Source organism: Lissotriton helveticus, chromosome 1_2 (assembly GCF_964261635.1).
Source record: "Lissotriton helveticus chromosome 1_2, aLisHel1.1, whole genome shotgun sequence".
Taxonomy (NCBI): Eukaryota; Metazoa; Chordata; class Amphibia; order Caudata; family Salamandridae; genus Lissotriton; species Lissotriton helveticus.
Window position 1 is genome coordinate 177048458 of NC_136058.1, and position 23016 is coordinate 177071473.

Sequence of the window (23016 nt, forward strand, 5' to 3'; positions counted from 1 at the left end):
AAATATTTTCTGTCAATGTTTCAAGCTTTATTACAAATCTCATAAAAAGATGTTAAATGTTTCCACTTCTGTTCTTGTTAAAACATTGTGATTTGTCAGATCAATACATGTAAGACAGGGGAAAACTAAACATGTACCTTTACTAATGCTATAGATGTAACATTTGCTAATTTTATAACTATTGGCATTTCTAATAACAAAATTAATACTTTTATATTTTGAAAAACATAAACAAAAATTAAAAAATATTTACATTTTCCACACCAAAACCTCAAACTTTTCTATTGCGAGACCTATTGCATTTCGAATGCTTGTTTAACCCGCCTGGAATTGCCTCACTTAAGAAGAATAGAAGTCAATGGAGAAAATACAATCCCTTGATTTATATTTTTTTAATCTCCCCCTTCCTCCCTGTCAAATGTTAACAAGCAGGACCCCCCCTGGACACTCGGGGGACGTCTGAGCTACGCCGTTGCTAAGCGTGTTAGAGGGGCGGGATGCATAGTGCTAATATATATCAGGCAGAATAGAGACAGAAACCCCCAAACTCCGCCTCAAATATATCTGCCGATGCAGCCTGCAGCGCCCCCGTGCGGGAAGATTACAATTAGCTGCCCCTCTGGTCTCTACTTTGGAGCTGAGGTGTATTCGTGTACGCGAGGCTGTTATTTGGCATTCAAAATCAGGACACGCTGGCCCCGCCCACATCCGTCCAACCTCACTTCCTTCTACAGTTGAAAAAAAAAATACCCGGCCCGGCCGCGAGGCAGGCTCTCTCATTGAAGTTGTAGCAGCTGCTGTTGTTGCCATGAAGCTGCGCGGGGCCGCCTGGTCCTCTCTCTGCCTGCTGCAGACCCTGGCCCTGCTCCTCCTGCCCTGCCTGCACCCTGCAGCCGCCACCGCCTCCTCCTCCTCATCTTCATCTTCATCCTCAGCCTCCTCATCCTCAAGCAGAGAGTCGCTCGGGAGGGGTAAGCGAGGCTTTTTACTTGTGTATTTGTTTACCGTCCGCGCGCATGCTAAAATGCAGGGCTGCCAGCATGGAGTCACCCAAATGAGGGCAGTTGTGGAGGAATTGTTACATTTATTCAGGAACATTGCCCAAGTACAGTTTAGTCAGAAGAATATAATGTTAAAGGGGTAAAGAAATGTCATGTAACAGCAGGTGTCGTGGGAGGCCGGGTGTCCTGCCCTTGAACTTGCAGGGTTCATCCCAGCGGCGGCGTCTGCAGAGGAGCCCGGCCTGAGGGACACTCAAGGCCACTCGCAGCTGAGCTAAGCACTGCAGCAATCCAGACCCAGGGGGCCGCCGGGAGCACACGCGCTTGTGATGTGCAGTCACTTGTAAAAGCAGCTTGAATGTTTAATAAAAAGTAAACCACGTCCTTTTTATTGAATTCCTACACATATACTCGGAGACCTGACCAGCGAGGAAAGAGGTTGGTTAGTAGTCACCCAATCCAAGCGAACAGCATCATATACCCTCTCGGCAAGGCCATGTGTCCTAGCACTGCAACATAAAACACGACCGGCTTTATGGTCTGCATCGAGAAAAAGCATTGGCAAAGCCAGTTTGTGTTTTTCTTTCACGTGAACGTGCCTCTTCTGTGGATGGTAAGTTAGGTGGTGTGGTGAGTGGGTGAATCTGATAATCAGTCAATGGATGCAAGAATGAGTTGGTAAAAAGAGATTGTGTGCACACATGGATGTCCGGGTGAGTGAGTGAATAGATTACTTTTTGAATCCACCAGTCTACTTGCACTAGCCTCCTTCCTCGTCTAGTGAAACGTACCCAATGCATACATTTAAAACACCCGGACCAAGACTCACTAGCCAAAAAGTAGTCTTCCGAGATCCTTAGCAGTCTCTCATGGTGATTCTAACTATGTAGACCACTGAATAAGGCCCTCATACCAAATTATCATAGAAAACTCAAATCATATAGATTTGGTAACAATGACCCAAAACGGATCACATGCATCAAGGACTTAACAGAATAGCCCTTAAACCAGCCATAAAGAGCTCGGACTGAGCAAGAAGACTATTGCCACAACTGGCTTTCTAAAGCGGACAGTGAACGACTCATTGTATTTTGTACGGCGCAATAGCCAGGCCTCGAGTAATTAGAATATAATGGGCAGTCGCTCCAGGCATTACAGTTTGAGTCAGAGAATCCTATTGATGTTTTTGCTTGAGCAATTAAAAAAGACGTTAAGGCGTCACAGCAGTGTGTGATCTTTTACCCGGGAACCCCTAAAGAATGTGATATTCTTTTAGCCTCTCTCTACCCAACAGAATGTTTACTTTCGCCTACCCGCATGGCCTCTACAGATGAAATACTTAGCAGCATGTGCCCCCTTAGGCATGCATCACAATTCCTCTATCTACTTGCAGCAGTCTAGACTCTTGCACCCATTACTGGTTTGAGAAGCTATATCCCCGCTGGTAAATCGACTGGGTATAGAGAATATAGCCATCATCTCATCAAGCACTACTGTAGAAGATGTGTGAGGAAGGTAGGGGTGGTTTCTCAGGTTGGCTCCCAGCTACAAAACTGTCTGGGCTTACTTTCCAAAGTAAGCATAAGCCATGGCAAAATGCTCACACTTTGTTACATGAGTTCCATGATGCCCAGAAGCAATGTGGGAGCATTACTGGCTCACATTTTTAGGGGTATGGAATTTAATAAAATATCTACTTGTCCATGGGGTGGGTTGCTTCATAAATCTACTTGTCCTGTAACAAAATCCACGTGTCCCTTTGGTGCCATGTAGTGCAGCGACAAATCATGGGAGCAATCTCATTATAAAAGATATGTGATATAGCCTCTCTGATTATGCCATGGCTTATACCATAGTAGTGTTTGAATACTTGCAATCCCCTTATGTTTCCGCAGATTGACATACTGGGGCTGAAGGTAGTGGTAAACAATAGGGTTAGAATTTCCTTTTGAGTCTGTGCAAACCTACTAACTTGCATGTTTTAAGGGTTTTCAACAAATCTTCGCTAATCTTTTCCCATACTGAGAAATGTTGGAAATTTACTCCGCACAATGGCAGACGTAAACCTTCTTCCAATGTTGGGGAAAAAAGTAGGCCTGGGCGGTGAACTTTGCTCTATTCGCAGAGTTTTCTGCACGCCGCGGAGCTCGCGAAGTGCAGAAAACTCTGCTTCGCAATGTGCAGCAGAGTTTTTTCCCCGCTCGGGTAGAATTTCTACCAGAGTGGCATAAATTCCAGCACAAACTGCAGTTTGCACTTGAGTCCGCCACTCGTGGAACTTCGTGGAGTTTTTTTTATAACTTCGCTGAGTTCCACATAGCAAAACTCTGCGAGTTATGCCCAGACCTAGAAAAAAGTGGTTGGAGGGAAAGGGAGCTTGCAAACACTCAGATTTTCGCATGATCAAATCTACAAATGCTATTTGCTCATGCTAAAATGCAGTTTACACATATATATTTTAGGAGTACTATTTCTTGTCCTACTTATGTAAATTCTTGGGAATTCACGAAAGCAGTATAGCTGCACTTAATGCAAGGACATATACCATGGGTGCACTTTTGAGACTTTCTTTAATAATTGGTCCCCTGATTTGGTCTGGCGTAGACCGTGATCCTTTTTTTTTTGTTTATTAAAATTCTCCCTCTCCCCTGGCTTCACTGTGAGTGACAGCATTCTGCTCTTTCACTAGGAGCATATCGGCACACAAAGTAGTTTTGTTCAGTGCCAGGAACTACTGTGGCAGTGTGTGCTTTTTGAGACCAAAAAACAAGTTTTGCTTTTGCTACTATTTGTTATAATGGTGAGGGCCCGACAGCTCCCACACCGATAAGGTTTTACAAAAACCATGCCAAAACAAGTCGCACATAGACAAAACTAAAAAGCTTACCACCAATTTCAGACCTATTAGCTTTGCCAATGTTTGTTTATTTTTCTTCCCACATAATCTTATTGAAACTGGTTACACTGATTTTCCATTATGAATGTTTTTGGGAAATACCAGCATGCATTAATATGTTACTAAATGATGCCGCAAAGAAAGGGTACCTGAAAATTTACAGTAGTTTATCAAAATGTTTTTTTTGTAAAACCTTATTGGCGGTGGGAGCTGCCAGGCCCAAACATTATAATAAACATTGACAAACGCAAAAATTATTTTTTTGGCCTCAAAAAGCACACCACTGCCACAGCAGTTACTGGCACTGAACAAAACTACTTTGTGTTCCCATATACTCCATGTGAAAGAGCAGAATGCGGTCACTGACAGTGAAGTCAGCTAATACAGAAAGACAGAATTTTAATAAACACAAAAGATCAGTCCACGCCAGACCAAACTAGGGGTCCAATTATTAAAGAAAGTCTCAAAAGTGCGCCCATGGTATATGTCCTTGCATTAAGTGCAGCTATACGGCTTTAGTGAATTCCAAAGAAATTACAGAAGTAGGGCAAGAAACAGTACTCTTAGAAAATATTTGTGAACCACATTTTAGCATGAGCAAATATGCATGTGTAGATTTGCTCATGCGAAAATCCAAGTGTTTGCAAGTTCCCTCCAACCACTTTTTTCCCCCAACTGTGGAAAAAGATTTACTTCTTAGTTTACTGCCAATGTCGAGAGTACATTTCTCGAGATGGGAAAAGATTATAGAAGAGTTGTTGAAAACCTTAAAACATGTAAGTTAGTAGGTTTGCACAGACTCAAAAGGGCATTCTGACCCTAGAACTATTGCTTAGCACTACCTTCATCTCCAGTATGTAGATCTGCAGAAATGTGGTAAATAAGGGGATTGCAAGGGTTGTACGACGGTACAACGCCGATAAATGCAACGTATGCCTCTGCCTAGAATTTTTTAGCATGCATGTTTTTACCGCGATTATGCTATTGAATCGCATGCAAATACCACACATTTTTTTATATATAAAAACAATGTATTTGTGGGGGTGGTGGGAGAGACACCCGAACACCCCCAACTTACCTAAGAACTTTCTACAACTTTCATGAAAATGGTCACAGAACATATTAAAGTGCATAGTGTCTTGGGTGGAAACATTATCACATGTGCATGGACCTAAATCTTTCACCTTGCTCCAACCCTGAGGTTCGGCCAAAATACAGTGCAGACGGTTAAAACGAAATATGATTAAAAGAAAGCGATGGTATGGTTTTGCTACTACTTTCACGTATGGTTCTGTCATTGGAGATGTTTTTAACAAAAGGTAGGTCGTACCATGGGTTTCATTATCTCTTTAGGCTCTCTCTACATATCAATCATGTGTAGAAAAAGTTTTTTAACCCACGGCAGGTCTGTATTCCTGACGTTGTCTGGGGAGTCAAAGGGATCAGGACGTCCTAATTTGTTTGTTAGTAACTTTACATACTGTAGCCACAGGATGCAACTAGTTCTGAGTAGGGCTAAACAATCCCGAACAATCTCTCTATTCATCAGCAATTCAGGAGTAGTCCAAATTGTGGGCCAACATACAAGGGGAGCCAGACCTATCGGATACAAAGCCACAACCTAATTCTTGGTGAATAATATGAGGTAGTGGATTGCAGAACTGAGAGCAGATTCCTAAAATGTGTTTTCCACTATTTGTAAATCTCCCACCGGCTTATAGCCCCAGATTGCAGAACCATACTTGGAGATGGCAATACATTTCGATCCGTAGATGTTAAGCATAGCTTCAATTGGCTTAGCTCCAAGTCTCTGTGCAAAACAAAGGGGAGCTGCTGTAGATCTTGACAAAGCATCCTTTTTTGCTTTCCGTTGCTGGACCCACAAGTCCTTCTCATCAAACAGGACCCCTAAATATGTGAATGAAGTCACCCTAGTTAATTCAGACCCTTGGCGGTAGTGTTTTGTACTTTATAGGTGTCTGACCCATATATCAGAACTCTTTTATAAATGAGATTGCTGCCATAATTTGACGCCGCACTACATGGCACCAAAGGGGCAAGTGGATTTTGTTACAGGACAAGTGGATTTATGAAGCAACCTGCCCCATAGACAAGTAGATATTTTATTAAATTCCACACCCCTGTAGAACCACTGTCTATAATGCAGTTGGAGCTCACAACATTTACTTAGAGCGTTCAGCCTAATAATAAAGGCTTTCAATTAATGAACCATAAATACAAGTTTGAACAGCTTTAACATCTGGGAGTACCCTTCCCTGATCCATAATGTGGTACTGCACTGGCAGCCAAAGGGTTTGTGCTGCAGTGGGTTGGGCCTACCTGTCCCAAGGACAAAATACACATGAAAACTTGTTGCCCTTGACCCCAAACAATATGTCCTGGGCTTTGCTGCATCATGTCCAAAGATCCTCCAAGGGGTGCATATGGATGGACCTCCTTTACAGGGTCAAGGAAATGAGTTGTGTCATTGGAATACATGTTGTTTGTTGAATCCGGCACCAAACTATTTGTGAGTCATCTGGGAGGGTGTGGGGTAAATAGCGAGGTGGGGATTTAGGGGAAGCATGTAGGATTTGTATTTGTATGGGATATTTATAAAGCGCAAACTATCGCTCCGAAAGGAGCATCCTGGCGCTGAAATAGTGTACAATACATCGATGAGATCTAAATGGCAGCCATTACAATAACATCAGACAAGCTGTAGATCCAAGTTTTTAATTGCTTCCTGAAGACATTCTCCTTATCCAGGAGTCTAAGATCCATGCATTCCACGCCTTGGAGGCCAGTACAGTAAGGGTCTTTCCCCCCCTTTGTTTTAAAATGGAATTTAGGGATATTGATCAGATTAACGCCTGATGACCTCAGACTTCTTGGAGGGTCATACCGGGTGAACCGCCTTGAAAGATACTTCGGCCCTGTCATATTGAGGGCTCTAAAGGTGGTCAGCAGAATTTTAAACAAGATCCTCTTATGAAGGGGAAGCCAATGTAGTGTCCGGAGCGCAGCCGAAGCAGAAGATATTCTAGGTAATTTGAGTACCAATTGATACAGGTGGTGGCAAAGGTATTTTGGGGAATGTTCTTTGAGTTCTGTATTGTTAATGACATTGATCCACATGATGAAGAGTTCTTAAAGTCAACAGTAGCGGGGGCTCCAGCATTGCACAATGATTATTTGGTTGTTGATTATATGTAATGTGGGTGGGCCATTGCACAATGACTCGAGCACCAGTTTCTTTCTTGTGTAAATGGACGTTGATTGGCCTCTATCTGGAAATATAGCCCTCTGTGTATCTCTGGCAGATGAACACCATCCTAGCACTTTCCAGCGGCCACATTAATCATGCGAAGCTTCAGCACCCACACTGCTCTTGGATATGTGCGATACTTGCAATATTACAGTTTTGACTGACAAACACACCTCCTAGGATAGGATTACACCAAATTACGTTAAAAACTGCCATGGCTATTTGCCTACTATTTCTTATTTATTTTTCTAAACACAGGATTGAGCATTCATGAAAGAGCAATCCATTCTGAGTTAGATGAAAGGCCTTCTGTATCTCCTTTGTAATTTCTTAAACAACCCACTAATTGCATCCACTAGATCTGTGCAGCCTCCCTCCTGTGAGTTTATTCATGTTCAGTTATTTCTTACGCATTTGCTGAACTTCTTCCACCACGGTGCGCTTTTCTTTCTTCTTAAAAAAAAAAAAATGACGTCCACGTAAGGCTAAACAATTATTGCTTAGTCTCTACTTTAACCAATACTTTACTTGTTTTCTACTTTATTCTGAGGACGAGGAGGTTTGGCTCAGCTATTTGATTGCCCTAAAGTCTTTTTCTACTCTCGGCCATCACACAATTTATTTTTGAATTCTGCTACAAACTATTCTATCCATTCTAATTGCAGAGTTATACAGTTAAAATGCAAGAACTTTATCTGTTTTTCTTTTTTATAACAGATGTCAGCAGCTGACCATTAATATGGGCTATCCCAGTGGTTCCCAAACTTTTGACTCCTGCGGACCCCCATTGGACCACTGGAAGCCGGGGACCCCCAAGCAATTTGTAGGATTTAAATTTCAAACATTAAAACAGTAATTCGGAAAAAATTAACACACATGTGCACACAAAACAAATACTCAAATTACTAATGATTTTAGTGGCATATTTACAAGCCCCTATCACCATGGGAACATCACTTTCTGAGACGTTCCCGTGGCGATAGGGGCTTTGCCTTATTTACAAGGCAACGTTAAGCCACTTAATGTGGCTTAACGGTCCCTTGTAAATAAGACCCCCTTTGACACAATGCTTTATCATGAAAGGGGTGGGCAGTGCGTGCTGTGGTGGTCGTTTCCCCTGCGACACCCATTGATTTTGACGCTGCCCCCTATTTACAAGAGCAGCGTAAATGGGAAGCAGCGCCAAAATTAAGGCCAGGGAAAACCTGGTCTTACCTTGGCGAAACAATGAGAAATGCTTAATTTCTCCTCGTTTTTGTAAAACGCCTTGGATTGTTTATGTGCAGGAAGGCGAACCTTCCTGCACATAAACAATCTTAAAAAAAAAAGACATTTTGTAACTTCCATGTGTGATGCATTAAGCAGTACACATAGAAGTGAGAAAATGATATTTCAAGATTGTTTATGTGCAGGAAGAAGGACCTTCCTGCACATAAACAATCTTCCCCTGTTAAATGTAGCACCAGCGCAGGGGAAACGCAGGGCTGCACCATATTCTTGTAAATATGGTGCAGCCGTGCGTTTCTGAAGTAGTAGAGTGTGTTGTTAAGCCAAGGAGGCTGGTCTGGAGAAGCACAAACTCGAGGAGTGCTGGTCTGGAGAAGCACAGACTCAGGATTCAGAACATAACACAGTGGTTAGCATTGACTTTAACAATACAAATGTATTTCCACCCAAAGAAACCTTTTTAGAAGCATCAGGATACTGAAAGAGTGAAAAAAAACATGTCACTAACTTGTACCTTGAAGTTTGCAAGCAGCTGTTTGATGACAGTTTTTTGGTCATTGTGCTAGATTACGATTGTCACTTATGAACTGCACTGTAACAAAAGAATCTCTCTGACAAAAGCAGTAACCCACTGACCGATGCATATCAAATACTGTTTTTTAAAATGCATGGTACACTTCTTTGCAGTAGGCATATTAACCCTCTGTGTTACATTAGTACAGTCACAGCTGCCACTGGACAAAACTCTTATGTCTCTCCAGCAGGGAAATTAATCACTGTTGTTATCTTGACACTTTTATTGTTCTTTGAAAACTGCTAATTAAACAAGATACTTTGCAGTGCTTTTAAAACTGCTGCCTGTGGACCCCCTGGGAATGTGTCAGGAACCCCTGGGGGTCCGCGGACCACAGTTTAGGAAACACTGGGCTATCCTATCCAGATGAGCAGAGCAACAGTTCTGCAGGTTTGCAGGGGACTAGAATGGGCTAGGGCTGCCTGGTGGGTCCGCATCACCGTATTTCTAGGTCTAACCTTCCGTTAAAGAAGCTAATTTGTGGGAGTGGATTTGCTTGCGTTAAAACATGCACACCCCCTCTTTATCCTTCATTGTCACGCTCTTTGAAGACTGCTGGCAAGTTTGTGGTGCCACAATGGCCAGTGTGGTATCCATTGCTCAGTCCCATTGGTTTCTGAGAGGCGGTGGGCAATGTAAATGGTCCTAACTTAGTAAAGACCCATAGACTTCTGAAAGACCCTGCCGCTCTTGCATCTGTGATGCAGCACTGGCGGGGGATCATGCCACAGGATAAAAGAAGTCTACGTATAAAGGGCCATGGACAGATTGGTGTGGGTGCCTTGCACATACAGGTACACACCCTGCATTGTATAAGCACCTGGCCTTTGGCATTCATCACACAATGAGCTCCATGTGTAGGTCAGACTGTTCCAGTTTCTTGAGAAATGTCATTGTCTAGAAGGAAACCGTATGCGATCTCATACAATGACTAAGGCGGGAAGCACTTTTAACGTGAATAGTCCAGTTTCAGATTTGATTTAAAGTTTCGGCTAGTGGCTATTCATTACGGACAAAAGTAATGAGCATGCTACAAAGTACTGCTACGTGCTGTTAAAAAGTAATCTGTCCTACGTTATGGTGGCAGTTAACTTGAGAAAGGTAGCTTCCTTCTTAACTGGCTAGATCTGCCAGGAAGGACGCCTAAAACCCAGTGTCCACATGCTTATCTTATTTTAGCTTTTATTGGTGCCGTTAATAACCTGAAATATAATCGTGCTAATTGTAATTGTTTTTTTGTAAACCCCTGTAGGTTTTTAATATAACTCTGAATAATCTCTTGCATTTCTTTCACTTGGAAAGGGGTTTGAAGTCCTCCTGCCCTAGTTTGCATTTCCGATTAATTGCAGGAAGAGCTTTCTTTTGGCAGGTTTTGGCGAATGAGGATGTAAAAGCTAGAGGTGTTTATTTTTAGATTTTCTTGTTCTGTATGGTTTTGCTAGTTCTAAACTCTAGACATAGGGACTGATTTACTAAGGTAAGCTTGAATGCATAGTGGATCTAGTCCTACACATAGGTGTAAATCTCCACTTTTCATGTTCTTGGGCTTTTCTGAGTTGGGATTTACTCCTAAATATAGACTTCAGTGTGGACCGTATGGTCCTGGGGAGGGGCGGCTATCTCTCGGCCCTCTACAAGAAACGAAGGGGCGGCTCAATCCTCCCAACTAACACAGGCAGTGGTTGCTTTCTGCCACACTGCAACCAAGATGACTGGGTGGGAAGCCAAACTCACAGCGCGAATCCCATTATGGGACGGGGATTTTATGAGGGAAACTGTGTGCTTACCGGACTTCTGTGGCTGAAGTAACATTGGTATAGGTCTCCTGAGCGATGTTTGGAAAAAGGGGAAGATGCTAGACTTTGCTTCCATGCAATCGGAATATCGGATGGGGGAGGGTCAATTTTTGCGATATGTAAAGCTGCGACATGCACTACACTGCCATTTGAAGGAGGGGGACCAATTGCCAGAATATGCTCCACTGGAAGATGGGCTATTTCTTGACCCAATGATCGACAAGGTCATTTCACTCGTGTATAAAGAACTGATAAATAACACACGGATCCCCTGTGGCCATTACGAGAGGCATGTAAGTCAGATCTTGGCCTCGTCTAGGATGACGACTGGGCAGAGGCTCTACAAACCCATAGAGAAATAGCAATAAGGGCATGATTTCGCTTAGTCCAGCTCAGATTTCTCCATCGGTCATCTGTTCCTAGGACAGTGCAGTACCGCATTAGTTATTGTGAGTCCAATTTAAATGTATGCATGGCTGTGATGAGTCTGAGACATTCTTTCATATCCTGTGGGCATGCCCTAGGATACAAAGGTACTGGGAGACCGTAGCCCAGGTGATGTCTGAAGTGGTGGGCACCACGGTCCCGGTAGACGCTTGGTGGCGTATCTTAGGAGTGACTAGAGATGTGGTATGGCCCAAATGGGTCAGTTTTATTTTTTAATTTATTTTATTGATTTTCTTAGAACAGACAACAATGAGACTCCGTATGACAGGCCTGCATTGTACATTTCACACATTATACAGAGAGAAGACAGTAGGTGACTGTTGTAGACAAAATAAACATCTAGTCATCATTGCTTAAATTTAGACATCCCCGGAGGCACTCCCACATCCCTTGCGTTCCTGACTGTTAGCTCATCATGTTAAGGCTGTATTAAGCTGGGGGTTAAGTGGTTACCTCTGCAGAGTGGTTAGCAGTTGATGTAAATAAATGCATGATCGTGTCCTGTGTTCAGTCGGTGCCACGTTTACGTCGCTAGCTGTGGTGTCTAGGTAAATTTTGTATAATTCACAGAAGTTTTTAGGTCTATTACGTGAGGGGAGTAATTTGCTGAAAAGTTCCGTCCATGTACTACATACAGTATGTCATGTCTCGCGTCCATTGAGTGATCGTGGGGACTGGACCGCCAGACCAGTTGATCGCCACCCTGCGTTTGGCCATCAGCAGTCCCATATCAACCAGACGTCGGACCCCTTTGGGTATTTAGAGTAGCCTAATCAGGCCAACGCTGGGTCTGGATCTAGGACTAGCATAGTAATTTGTCCAAGTTCTTTGAAGACTGAAACCCAGAAAGCAAAGATACCAGGGCAGGTCCAGGCTAAATGGAGGAAATCGGCTATTTGTGCTGCACAGCTGTCGCAGGCTGGGTCTTCCCGTACTCCGTTTCTGTGCAGTCTCTCTGGGGTGTAATATACCCTATTGAGGTATTTAAAGTGTATAAATCTATGCCTCCCATTAAGTGAGATATGTTGGGGGCTGGTGCAGCAGTAAGTCCACATAGTGTCAGCTATTACTATATTCAAGTACCGTTGCCATGCTAAACGGGCCTTGATGTAAGGGATCGCTCTATATGACATGGATAAGTTATAAATTGTAGATACTATTCGTATTGGGGATTTTCCCTGCATGGTGTTTAAGGCTAGTAGTTCTGGGGGTTCGAGATATTCATCCCCTAGAGTAACTCCGCGCGTGTCGTGTTCTATAGAATTTGGAATTGCGAAAATGAGCCACAGTTTGGCTTGCATTAGCAGGTGCAGTGGAAAAATGTAATATTACTCGACTATGGGGCACTGGTGAGACCGTCCCATCGGTGGAGGGCTGGAAAAAGGATCTAGACTGGTGTCAAAAGGCGGAGCACGCTGTGTACCAGAGTAGAGGGTGCCTACGGAAATGGGGAAAAGATCTGGGGGGACTGGATGGCCTATGGGGGGATGTGTTGACCGATTGAGAAGCACCAGCAAGCAATTACTGGGTCGAATGAGATCGCCTTGGGGACAACAGTGAACTGCGGGAACTGTACATGGTGAACGCTGCTATGTTTTTGTATATTCTAATCCAATGCTGAGTATATTGTACCATCTTAATGGAAGCATTTTCTGTTAGTTAATAAAAAGATGTTTTTAAAATACTGACTTCAGTATCAGCTCCCCCGTGGCTGAGGAGTTGGAGACTTCTATGACTGAATTTACTCGTGTACTTTTTCACCTGTTTGTGCAGATCTCAGCCACTGCGACAGAGCTCTCACTATAGGAAAATATAGGGACATTTAATAACATTAATTAAAAATAATAGAAAAATTAATGTAAAAACTTCCTGTCATCTAAACTTAACTTTATATTTATAAATTGATTTAAATAGATGAAATTACTGCTGTACATTTTTTTGCACAATTCTTTAAAAATTAAAATTGCTCACTCACTTTTACTTTTATTTAATTGTAAACAAACTTGGGTAGAAGTTATATTTTTAGCAGATTTTTAAAATGTTTAGACTTTTTAAACTTAAGATAAATTGTTTTTTATGATGATGAGTTCCAGTACCAGAGGTTGGCTTTAAATGCAGCTTAATTTACTCTAAGACTGGGCTGTAGCAGTCACTTTTAGGGCTGTAGTAGACTTAAAAGTGTATTTTGTGGAAATGTTCTTACACTTGCTTGGGTGTGTTTTTTTTATATTAGTTTGTCCTTCTCTAACCCTCTCCCATTTAGTTCTAATTACTTCATATTTTTCCACCACTCCCCCTTGTCCTTCCCACTTTTAGTAGTAAACCTGTATATCTATGTGTGCGGAGATCTCTGCACAGAAAAGATATGAGAGGTCGAGTTTGCCAGTCATAGATTTGTTGATTGCATTTTGTAGTATGTGAAGTGTTACTACTGGAGTACAACATTAAGTACTCAAAAATGTCTTTTGAGAATCTGGGTCATTGTTTCTAATAGTATAGTACTATTTGCCATGCCGGTCTCTTTCTAGTGTTGCATCAGCCAGGCTCTAAAGAAAACCCCATTATGTGTCATTGTCGTCATTAATGAATGGCAAAGTTGCTAGACCAGTTGGCTTTGTGGCTCCAGCACACAAAGTGTTTTCTTTGCACAGTTTTTGATGCCTTCAAGTCCTGCAGCTGTTCTAGCGTTCAGGTACTGCAGTTCTTCTGCAATGTCATGGCAGCATGCTTAACTTCCCGCTCCAAAATATCCTTATGTTAAAAAAAAAAAATAGCTGAAAAATTTTTCACTGTAAAAGAATAAGGACTCGGCTGTACTGATTTTTTTTTTTTTCTTCGTTTTAGAGTGTAAGGAGTGTGGCATACTGCTGAAATGCCTTACAGCCCGCTGATATATCTTGCTGGTCTGCCTGTTTATTCCTTATCTGTTATGTTGTATTCCGAGTCACCTTGGCTAAGCTAAAGACTGCTTCATGGCTCCCTATGAAGACTTAAGTTACACGCTATTTTTTTCTTCTTAGTACTGTAACTAGACCCATGTTCAGACATCCAGAGAGTATCCCATGAGGCAAGTGCACAGTCATCTAACTTTATTTATTTATTTATTTAATTTCTTCTATAGCGCTGGAATCAATCCCGTAAGGGTATCTCCGCGCTTTGCCAGCTAAGAATCATCAGATAGTGTGACATGAGAGGTTAAAAGGACAGAAATGCTTCTTGATAAAGAAGGGTCTTTAATGTCTTTCTAAAAGACATATGGTTAGTGGTCATTCTTACGTCAGTGGGGAGTTTATTCCATAAGGCAGGTCCAACCGAGGAGAATGCACGGTCTCCTTGTCTGAATTTCTTTGTGGCAGGGGGTTTTAGAAGGGCTTGATTGCTTGAGCGGAGAGACCTGCTAGGCTGGTATAACTCAAGGGATTGTGACAGGTATTTAGGACTTGCTCCATAAAGACATTTGTGGACCGTGCAGCATATCTTAAAGTTGATACGCTGCCGTATGGGGAGCCAATGTAGTTCTTTCAACAAGGGCTTAGAGGGGGTCCTGGCCGGTGCACTCATGACCAGTCTTGCTGCTGTGTTCTGCACTACCTGCAAACGACCTACTGCATCTGCGTTTGCTAATGTCAGCAGGCCGTTGCAGTAGTCCAGACGGCTGGTAACCAAGGCCTGTACCAGTGTCTTCCTATAGATGGCAGGGAGATAGGGGAAGACACGTCTAAGGAGGCCAATGGTATGAAAACACAACCCTGCGATGTAATTGGTGTGTTCCTTCAAAGTCAGCTTTTGGTCCAACTTAACCCCTAAATTCTTTACATGAGGTTTGGATGTAGGTACTTGGCCAAGATCTATTGGCCACCAGTCTGGGGACCAGAGAAAACTCGCTTTGCCAAAGAGCATAACCTCAGTTTTTCCCACATTACATTGGAGGCAGTTCACAGCCATCCAATGTGACACTGCCCTCATACCCTCAGCAAAGTTCTCCTTGACTTTGGGGCCAAGGGAGCTGAAAGGGTAGAGGAGCTGGGTGTCATCAGCGTAGGAAACCGGTATGAACCCATATTTCCGCACAATCTCAGCAAGGGGGGCCACATATACATTAAACAATGTAGGGCTAAGGCATGAGCCCTGTGGCACCCCCTTCGTGAGCACCCTGGAGATGGAACGAAAGGGGCCCAGGCTGATAGATTGTGATCTCCCGGAAAGGAAGCTCTCCAACCATGATAACACTAAGCCTCCAATTCCTACTCCCTGCAAACGGCTGAGAAGAATGTTATGAGACACGGTATCAAAGGCTGCGGACAGGTCCAACAGCACTAGAATCATGGAGCCGCCTCTATCCTGTGACATTTTGATCTTATCTGTCACAGAAAGAAGGGCCGATTCAGTGCTGTGGTTGGGCCTGAACCCAGATTGAGATTGGTCCAGGCCCCCTGTCGCCTCGATAAAGCTGGAGAGGATGGTGTTAACGTGTTTCTCTGCCAGTTTGCTGATGAAAGGAAGGAGAGAAATCGGGCGAAGGTTGGAGAGTTCTGACCAGGGCAAGGTGGAATTTTTGCGTATAGGGTTCACTACCGCTTCCTTCCAGGATTGTGGGAGTAGTCCCTCGGCAAAGGAGAGATTGAGCAATTTCTGAATAGAGGGTCCTAATATCTCGTTCAGAGGGGAAATTAGTTTGGCGGGTATCAGATCAGTAGGAGAGCCTGTCTTTATTTGGTTGATAAGCGCAGTCAGGTCTTTAATGGTTATTTCTGGGATAACACGAAGGGTTTCCCCAGAGGTCACCGTTGGGAAAATTTCAAGGGCCTCAGTATCCCAGGGACCCGAGACTGCAGTAATTTTCTTATATATCCCTTCTATTTTGTCCTCCAAGAACTGAGATATTTCATCACATAGAACTTGAGTGAAAGTATCTGGGCTCTCGCACACTACAGGTTTAGTGAAGGTCTGAATGATTTTAAATAGCTCTCTTGTAGAGTTGCCCGCCTCTGCAATTTGGGTGGTGAGGCTTGTTTTTCTTGCTTTTTTTTAATATTTTTGTAATAAGTACTCATAGCCTCCAAATACCGATTCTTATCTTCCCCATTGCCTGTCCGTCTCCAAAGTTTCTCCAACTTTCGACATCCCTGCTTTTCTGTTTTAAGGGCCTCAGTATACCATGCTTCCCTTTTAGCTATGGTAGGTTTTTTCACATTTTTCTGAGGAGCCAGAGTGTCAATAGCTGTCGTTAGTGTGGAGTTAAATTTAGAGAGGGCAGTATCGATGTTGTCGGAATTAGAGAATATAGGCTGTTTCCAGGTTTGTGTGAACCTGGCAGGAGTGATTTTATGCCATGATCTACGTTTAGTGGACTGAGTAGCAAGGTTATTTATGGGATTGGCTAAATGTAGCAGAGAGAAATCTATCATTTTATGGTCAGACCAATAAATGTGCTTAGGGGGGTAACAGTAAACATTGGGATGGGTGGTAAAAATCAAATCCAGGGTGTGACCACCTGAATGAGTAGGTCCACTATTTCGAAGGTGCAGACCTAAAAGAGCAAGATCTGTTAAGAATACATTCGTATCATGGTGATCATCAATGTCAGTGTGAAAGTTAAAATCTCCAAGTAAAATAAAATTCCCGTTAGCTTTCATGTAGGGGGCTAACAGTTCTGTGAGGGCAAGAGAGAATCCAGCATTAGGTCCAGGCGGGCGGTAGACTAATGCTCCTTTCCAATGTACCTTGGGGCTGATTTTTTTTTTTTTTCACAACAATTTTATTGATAAAGATGAGCATATGAAATAGAGTGGCACCCCACAGTCAGGATGGTACCACCAACATACCGACACAATCATGAAATAGGACTGAGTGTCCAGTCGAGGAACCAATGCAACTCAAGGATACAAAGAAACATTTCCCCCTTCTTTATCTTTTCGGTTACTTACCCACCCAACTCCCAGAACCCTCCCTGGAACCCACCCTAACCCCATGCATGTGTGTACGCACTGTGCCGATGCAAAGTCCTGATGTGGCAATCGTGTGTGTGGGAAACGGGGTCACCGGGCCACATGGGGCTAAAGGTCTTGGGGCTGATTTTTAAATGAAAAATTATTACTTCCATGGTAGGTAACATCACTTGTTCTAAGACTCTAATATTCAATGTATCTTTATATATGATGGCAGTCCCGCCTCCTACCTTCTCAGTAGTACAACTGGAATACCAAGCCATATTGACACCCTGTATCAGCTTACATTCATTTATTTCCTTTATCGTACATCATTTTGTTGATTAGAGCAAAGAGTTTGACCAAAATATTGTGTATCCCAAGTTAGGATCTAATGAGGGTTGGATACGTATATTCTATCCTCGCTGCCCTCATGAGCGAGGCTCCGATCCTGACCTGTTCTGAGACTCTGTCTAGCTGGACTGGATGTGCATGAAGTTTATAGGACTTTTGGTGTGCCGGGGAAGGATGGTGTTTGACAGCTAAGGTTTGTAACCAGTAGGGAGAGTTAAGGTCGTATACTGAATGGGAACACCATCAGATGTCCGTCTATAGCTCTGAAATGTTCAGGCCACTGAGAATTGAAAGTGCCAATTGTAGTTGTTTCCTCCCAATCAACCTGAAGGTTCACGTTTAGGAATGGCTAGTGTATATTCATACATGCATATAAATGTACTCCACCAGGGGACCCCTATAAGGTACAGTGATACAGGCTTTCAGATCGGTCAAGGCCCTACCTAGTCTTATTGTGGCGGTCCCATTATTGGACACACAAGGAGGTGTGTCCTGGGCATTTTAATTGATTTGCATACTCCCACCTGTCTTTCGAGTGTAGTGAGTAGTGCGGATTGACCGCCTCACCAATCCAGAAGACACCCTGATGCCTGTCAATCTTGGTAAAACGTATGCACATCACGATACCGCACCTGGAGACATTTGCATGCTGGTATATGAGTGTCGTGATAACAGGACGTTAACATCCCTGTAGAGAGCTTATGCTTAACCCATAGTGCATCATTATGTGCACACTGAAAATCAGAGATATTTCAACCCTTTAGTATACATACAAGTGTATCTCAGTTTGATCCAGTCAGTTATTCAAGACCAACTAAGCTAACAAAGTCCGAGCTAATTTTCTAGGTTTAAAAGGTACGTTTTCTGTCTTGTATAAGGCAACTGTTGTATTTGCACAAGTTGTATTTCTTCATAGTGTAAAATAAGTGATTTGACTGTTTTTTTTTTTCTCTCTAGGGTTCGGGGACCACATTCATTGGAGATCTCTGGATGATGGCAAGCAAGAAGCTGCAGCCAGGTACTGTTTCAGTTGTCATTGCTGAGATGAAGCAACAGTAGTAGCACCTGATATGTAGACAAATAATATATATTTTTTGGTCTGTATTTAAAATTTTATGTGTGCTATGGCTTTGCTTTAAACTGACAATTGCATGGATACATGTGAATGAATTGGAAATTGAGAATAAAGAGAGAACGTGGCTTGCATAGAAGTGTAAAAACCAAGCAGCTAAATTTGAAGTCGTCTTTTCAGAATGGCAGATTTGCACTTCGATAGTGCATACATTATACAGAGTATAGGAACATGCTAATGTTATACAAGCTACTACTTATTGTATTTGAGTATGCATATCACAAGAGAATATGGGAGCTGGGGCTCTAGAATAGATAGGTTTTGGTAAAAGCAGCAAGCTGTGATACCTTTAGCACATCCATCATTTGTGCCATCAACAACTGCGCCCCTTATATGGCACATGCAAGGAGGGGAATCTCGGGAAGTGCGGGGGATAGATGGTGGATCACAAAGAGTAGCAAGTGATTGACCAACTACCTAAGGGTAAAGGAGGCGACGCTGACATTGGACACCTAGGTTAAGGCTTGCATGTGTAGCAGACTCTGGTGAGGGTACTAACTGCGAGCTTCAGTTGCTGTTGGGCATCCGAACCAGCCGGATATGACACTGTGGGTAATTGATTGTATGGAATACATTTTATCTTGAAAACTCGCCCACTGCGTAGATCCATACTTATTACCGTCTGGTTTGGCCTACTGTTGTCAGGTTCTCAACAACATAACAAATACTTTTCATTTGCAGAGCACACACTACAGTCTAGGACTTAAAACTGATACTGTTGCCTGACTCTCTAGTACCCCTATCCTTTACCTAATATAAATGAAAGATTGATTGAGCCGCATGGTATATTCTAACCCGTAGCATCCAGGTTAAACTCGGATATTTTGCTGCAGGTGCATTAAGTCACTTCACCATTGTACCACTTCATCTTTTGTGTAATGTTATATGTATTAATTATAAAAAGTTAGCTTATTTATGCCAAATGTCTTTCCTGCATTCCTAGCCCATGATCAGGCTGGGCTGAAAATGGCAGAATTAGAGACTGCTTGGTTTATTTAAATGAATGCCACAAAACCATTAAATAAGCCTAAGTAAGCATTTAACGCCTCTACTGCATGCACGGTGTCATTGGCGCAGGATATCGGTTTCCCCTTGCTGCAGCAGCCTGCTGTGCTCTCAATCACAATGAATTCTGCAGCACCTGAAGCTACTACCTTCTTCGGAAGCTGCTGTACTAGAACACTGCACGGTGGTTACTCTAAGGGGTGTGTTTTTTTTTTACCCACAAACTGAACAATAGGTGAAAGGGGAATTCTGATTTGCATAATTAATCTCCTAAATATTAATAAAACACGCAAAATGTCACTTATTTTGGAATCCCTTTCAGTTTGCATTTAGATTGTTATTCCTCTGACTTAAGAACAAATAGTTATGAGGAAAAAGTCTGTATCGCAAAGGCAGGCAGTCTTCAAAATGCCACAAGTAAAAATGAAGGCAAATGTAATTAAAAAAATATTATTTTTTGCCTTGCTTGCCGTACACCTACTTAAAACAATCTTCATATTTCCTGCTTTTTTCCCCTTTGTTTCTCCATAGAGACTGGTAGTCTTTCTTTCCTGCTTTTCACTCCTGTTTTTAAATAATAAGTCAGAGATTTACAACCATTAACCTATCAAACGGGTATGTCCCTTGCTTCTAATGGTACAAAACGACTTCTCACGACGGGACTGTGCTGAGGTATACAATAATTCCTTGGATCGCAATTGCGACGAGAACCTGACCGTATGATTTATAACCGAGTTGTCACAGCATTGGACCAGTGACCAGAGATGACATTAAGTAGTGTTCAAACTTTCAGAACCCCTTTGCCCAGTATTGACACCCAATAGCGGACCGTGAGACTTGGGTTAAAAAATGATAGGGACCTCTCCAAAGTTGAATTTCTGTTGTTAGCGTACAGAATGAAATAAGTAACGTAAGGCTTTATTATGAAAAACGGTACCCTTTGGCAGTTTAAAATGGGAGTGTGCTAGAGCAGGTCTATGAACAAGCATGTTGATGCAAGTGTTCTCACTGTTCCTAATGCAAAACAACTGAAGAAAACCAGGGGATGCGTGGAATTGGTTGAAGTGATATCAATAAATGATAATTAGTCTGAGTCGTATTTCAACCCTGCCTTTTTGTGCCGACTATGGCACTGATGGTCCCATTTTATCAGTCCTTGTCCTGCTCCGATAGGAATAGTTCTGCTTGAAATACTAAGCAACAAATCCTCTGCAAGGGAAAGTACAAACAAGACCATATTGTGTCAGCCTTGTTGTTCCTCACCGAGGTGCAGCTCTAGTCGTGTCACAGACAGCAACTTTTTTGGTCTTTTATAGAATATATTGAGCATCTTATTTGTTATTGGCCCCAATAATGGCTCTTCTACTTGGATATTTGAGAAAACAAATCGTAATAGAGATTGTACAGTTTACACTGGTCAACTATTCATGCCACAATTCTGTTCAACACTTTCACAGTACAGAAGGCAAATTGCTGCAATGTCCCAGGCTTTCTAAAGAAAAATATAGCTTGTGTACCATCAAGGAAAACCTTTGTTTTAAGGAACAATTACTCCTAGAGATCCCTGGAATTCTCAAGCCAATCTCTGGACTAAACATTTTTTGGTAGAGGCTGAAAACTTTTGAATTTACTTAATCTTGGAAGAAAAAAGTTTGTAATTTTTCCAATTTTTGGAAATTGATGAAACTCTACTGTAATCCACCATCTCTTTTCTATGATATATAGTGCTCAGATGACGTGACAAATTAACATTGTACAATATGAAGTGTTGAAAATGATAGTGGGGATCCTGCTTCTGAGTCCTGGGGACCCTGATGGAGTCTAGTGTCCTCCGGCTGCGCCAGGCTGACACTCATCCTGAGCCTGTCGCTTGGCTTTGAGTCTGAGTAGGAAGTAATGGGAGTATTTGGTATTGGCACAGCCCAAAATAGTGTTGCTGCAGGACAGCTCTTCCCTGAGCCAGTCATGGTTGTTCTTAGCGCCTCGTCTGTCTAACAAGCATTGGCAAAGCGAATAGGTCTCGCCTGCGCGAGAGCTATTAGCTTTGTCAATGACTTTTGGCCGTGTAATTTAGTTTAAAAACAAAGACAACATCCTTTTTACAATTATTTAGTGTTAATGTAGCAGTGCCGTGTTTTGGATTGTTATTATTGATCATGAAATTATTGTAAGTGGCAGTGTTTGTATCTCGCAATATGACTGTAATAAAAAGAGGTTGATTGACTTTACCAGGTATTTGTTTTGGCTTCAAAGAGGACATAAAACATTTGTTGCTTGCTGTAAAACTGTCCCAAGGTTTTTTACTCTGAGGATGAAGCAAGGAGATGTGATTACGGGCAGAGCTCCGGGCTTTGGAACTGGGGAAGTAGGGTAATGTCTTGGTGTCAGCTGCACATCCTGTGGTTCTGGGCACAATACTTAATCTCCCCGTGCGTAAAATAGGAATGTGATCTTGTGATCAAGCATACAGCCCAGCTCTTAATGATTTAAATCCATCCCAGCATTATGCTCAGTAGAGCAGCAAAAACCTCATGGTAAGTGAGGTTCAGATATTTTATGCTTGCCCGAGGCTTCTAGTGGCATGTGCATACTTTAGAAGTGGAGAGTTGGAGATTTAAAAAAAAATAATCTGGTGAATGAATTTCCCCCGTTGACCTATATAGAGGGCAAAGCAAGACTGCCAAAATAAAGTTGGTTTTGGCTACACCCCTTGACTGACTGAATTAAGTCTATTTGGTGGCTTCATGCTGTATTGGGGTTTGATGGAGCACTGAACAATACAGAATGGGCGGGGAAATTTCATGCATATACTTTTGCAGGGTAAGTGTATATACATTTCAAAGTAAATGGTGTTGCACCACTAGTTGAACACGGTCACACCAAGAGTGAGAGGCAATGTTAAATGAATGAAATGAAAAATTCCACTTATATAGCGCATAACCACCCGGAGGCCTCGCAGCGCTGTGGATACAGATATGCAATGCCACACAGAACCTAAACCTTGGCAATGAAAATGTTAATCCGCCGTGAGAAGCATTCCCCTGAAGTTCTGCTAGAACAGCATGCTACGGCAAAACACACCCCGGACCTAGCAATCAATCGTCCATTTAATAGCCTCATCAACTGCATGATCCAAAAAAGTATAATAAACGTTACCTTCAGAAGCACTACTTTTCGGGTAAGGTATGTTCCGTGATTGTATTGCAGATTGGTAGTATTTTTTAAACATTTAATCATGCATTAATGATTTAATCATGCAAATGGCAATTAAGGAAAGGCTGTTTCGTTGCATGCACTCCCCTCCGTATTTTTGCAATTACTAGTCTGTCGAGGCACTAGAAGTTGCCTCTGCCTTAATTTGCTTTTACAAGGGTCAGTATCACAAAAAC

General features: G+C 42.5%; 1 protein-coding gene across 1 annotated transcript in view; it reads left to right on the forward strand.

The window, feature by feature from the left end:
- The first annotated feature begins 713 nt into the window (after positions 1–713).
- Positions 714–23016, forward strand: part of TXNDC12 (thioredoxin domain containing 12) — a 115549-nt gene continuing 93246 nt past the window's right edge. The window contains exons 1-2 of the mRNA XM_078670689.1: positions 714–971; positions 18448–18508. Of these exons, the coding sequence (XP_078526815.1) occupies positions 809–971; positions 18448–18508 (224 nt within the window). The 5' untranslated portion in view covers positions 714–808. The remainder of the gene's footprint in view (positions 972–18447; positions 18509–23016) is intronic.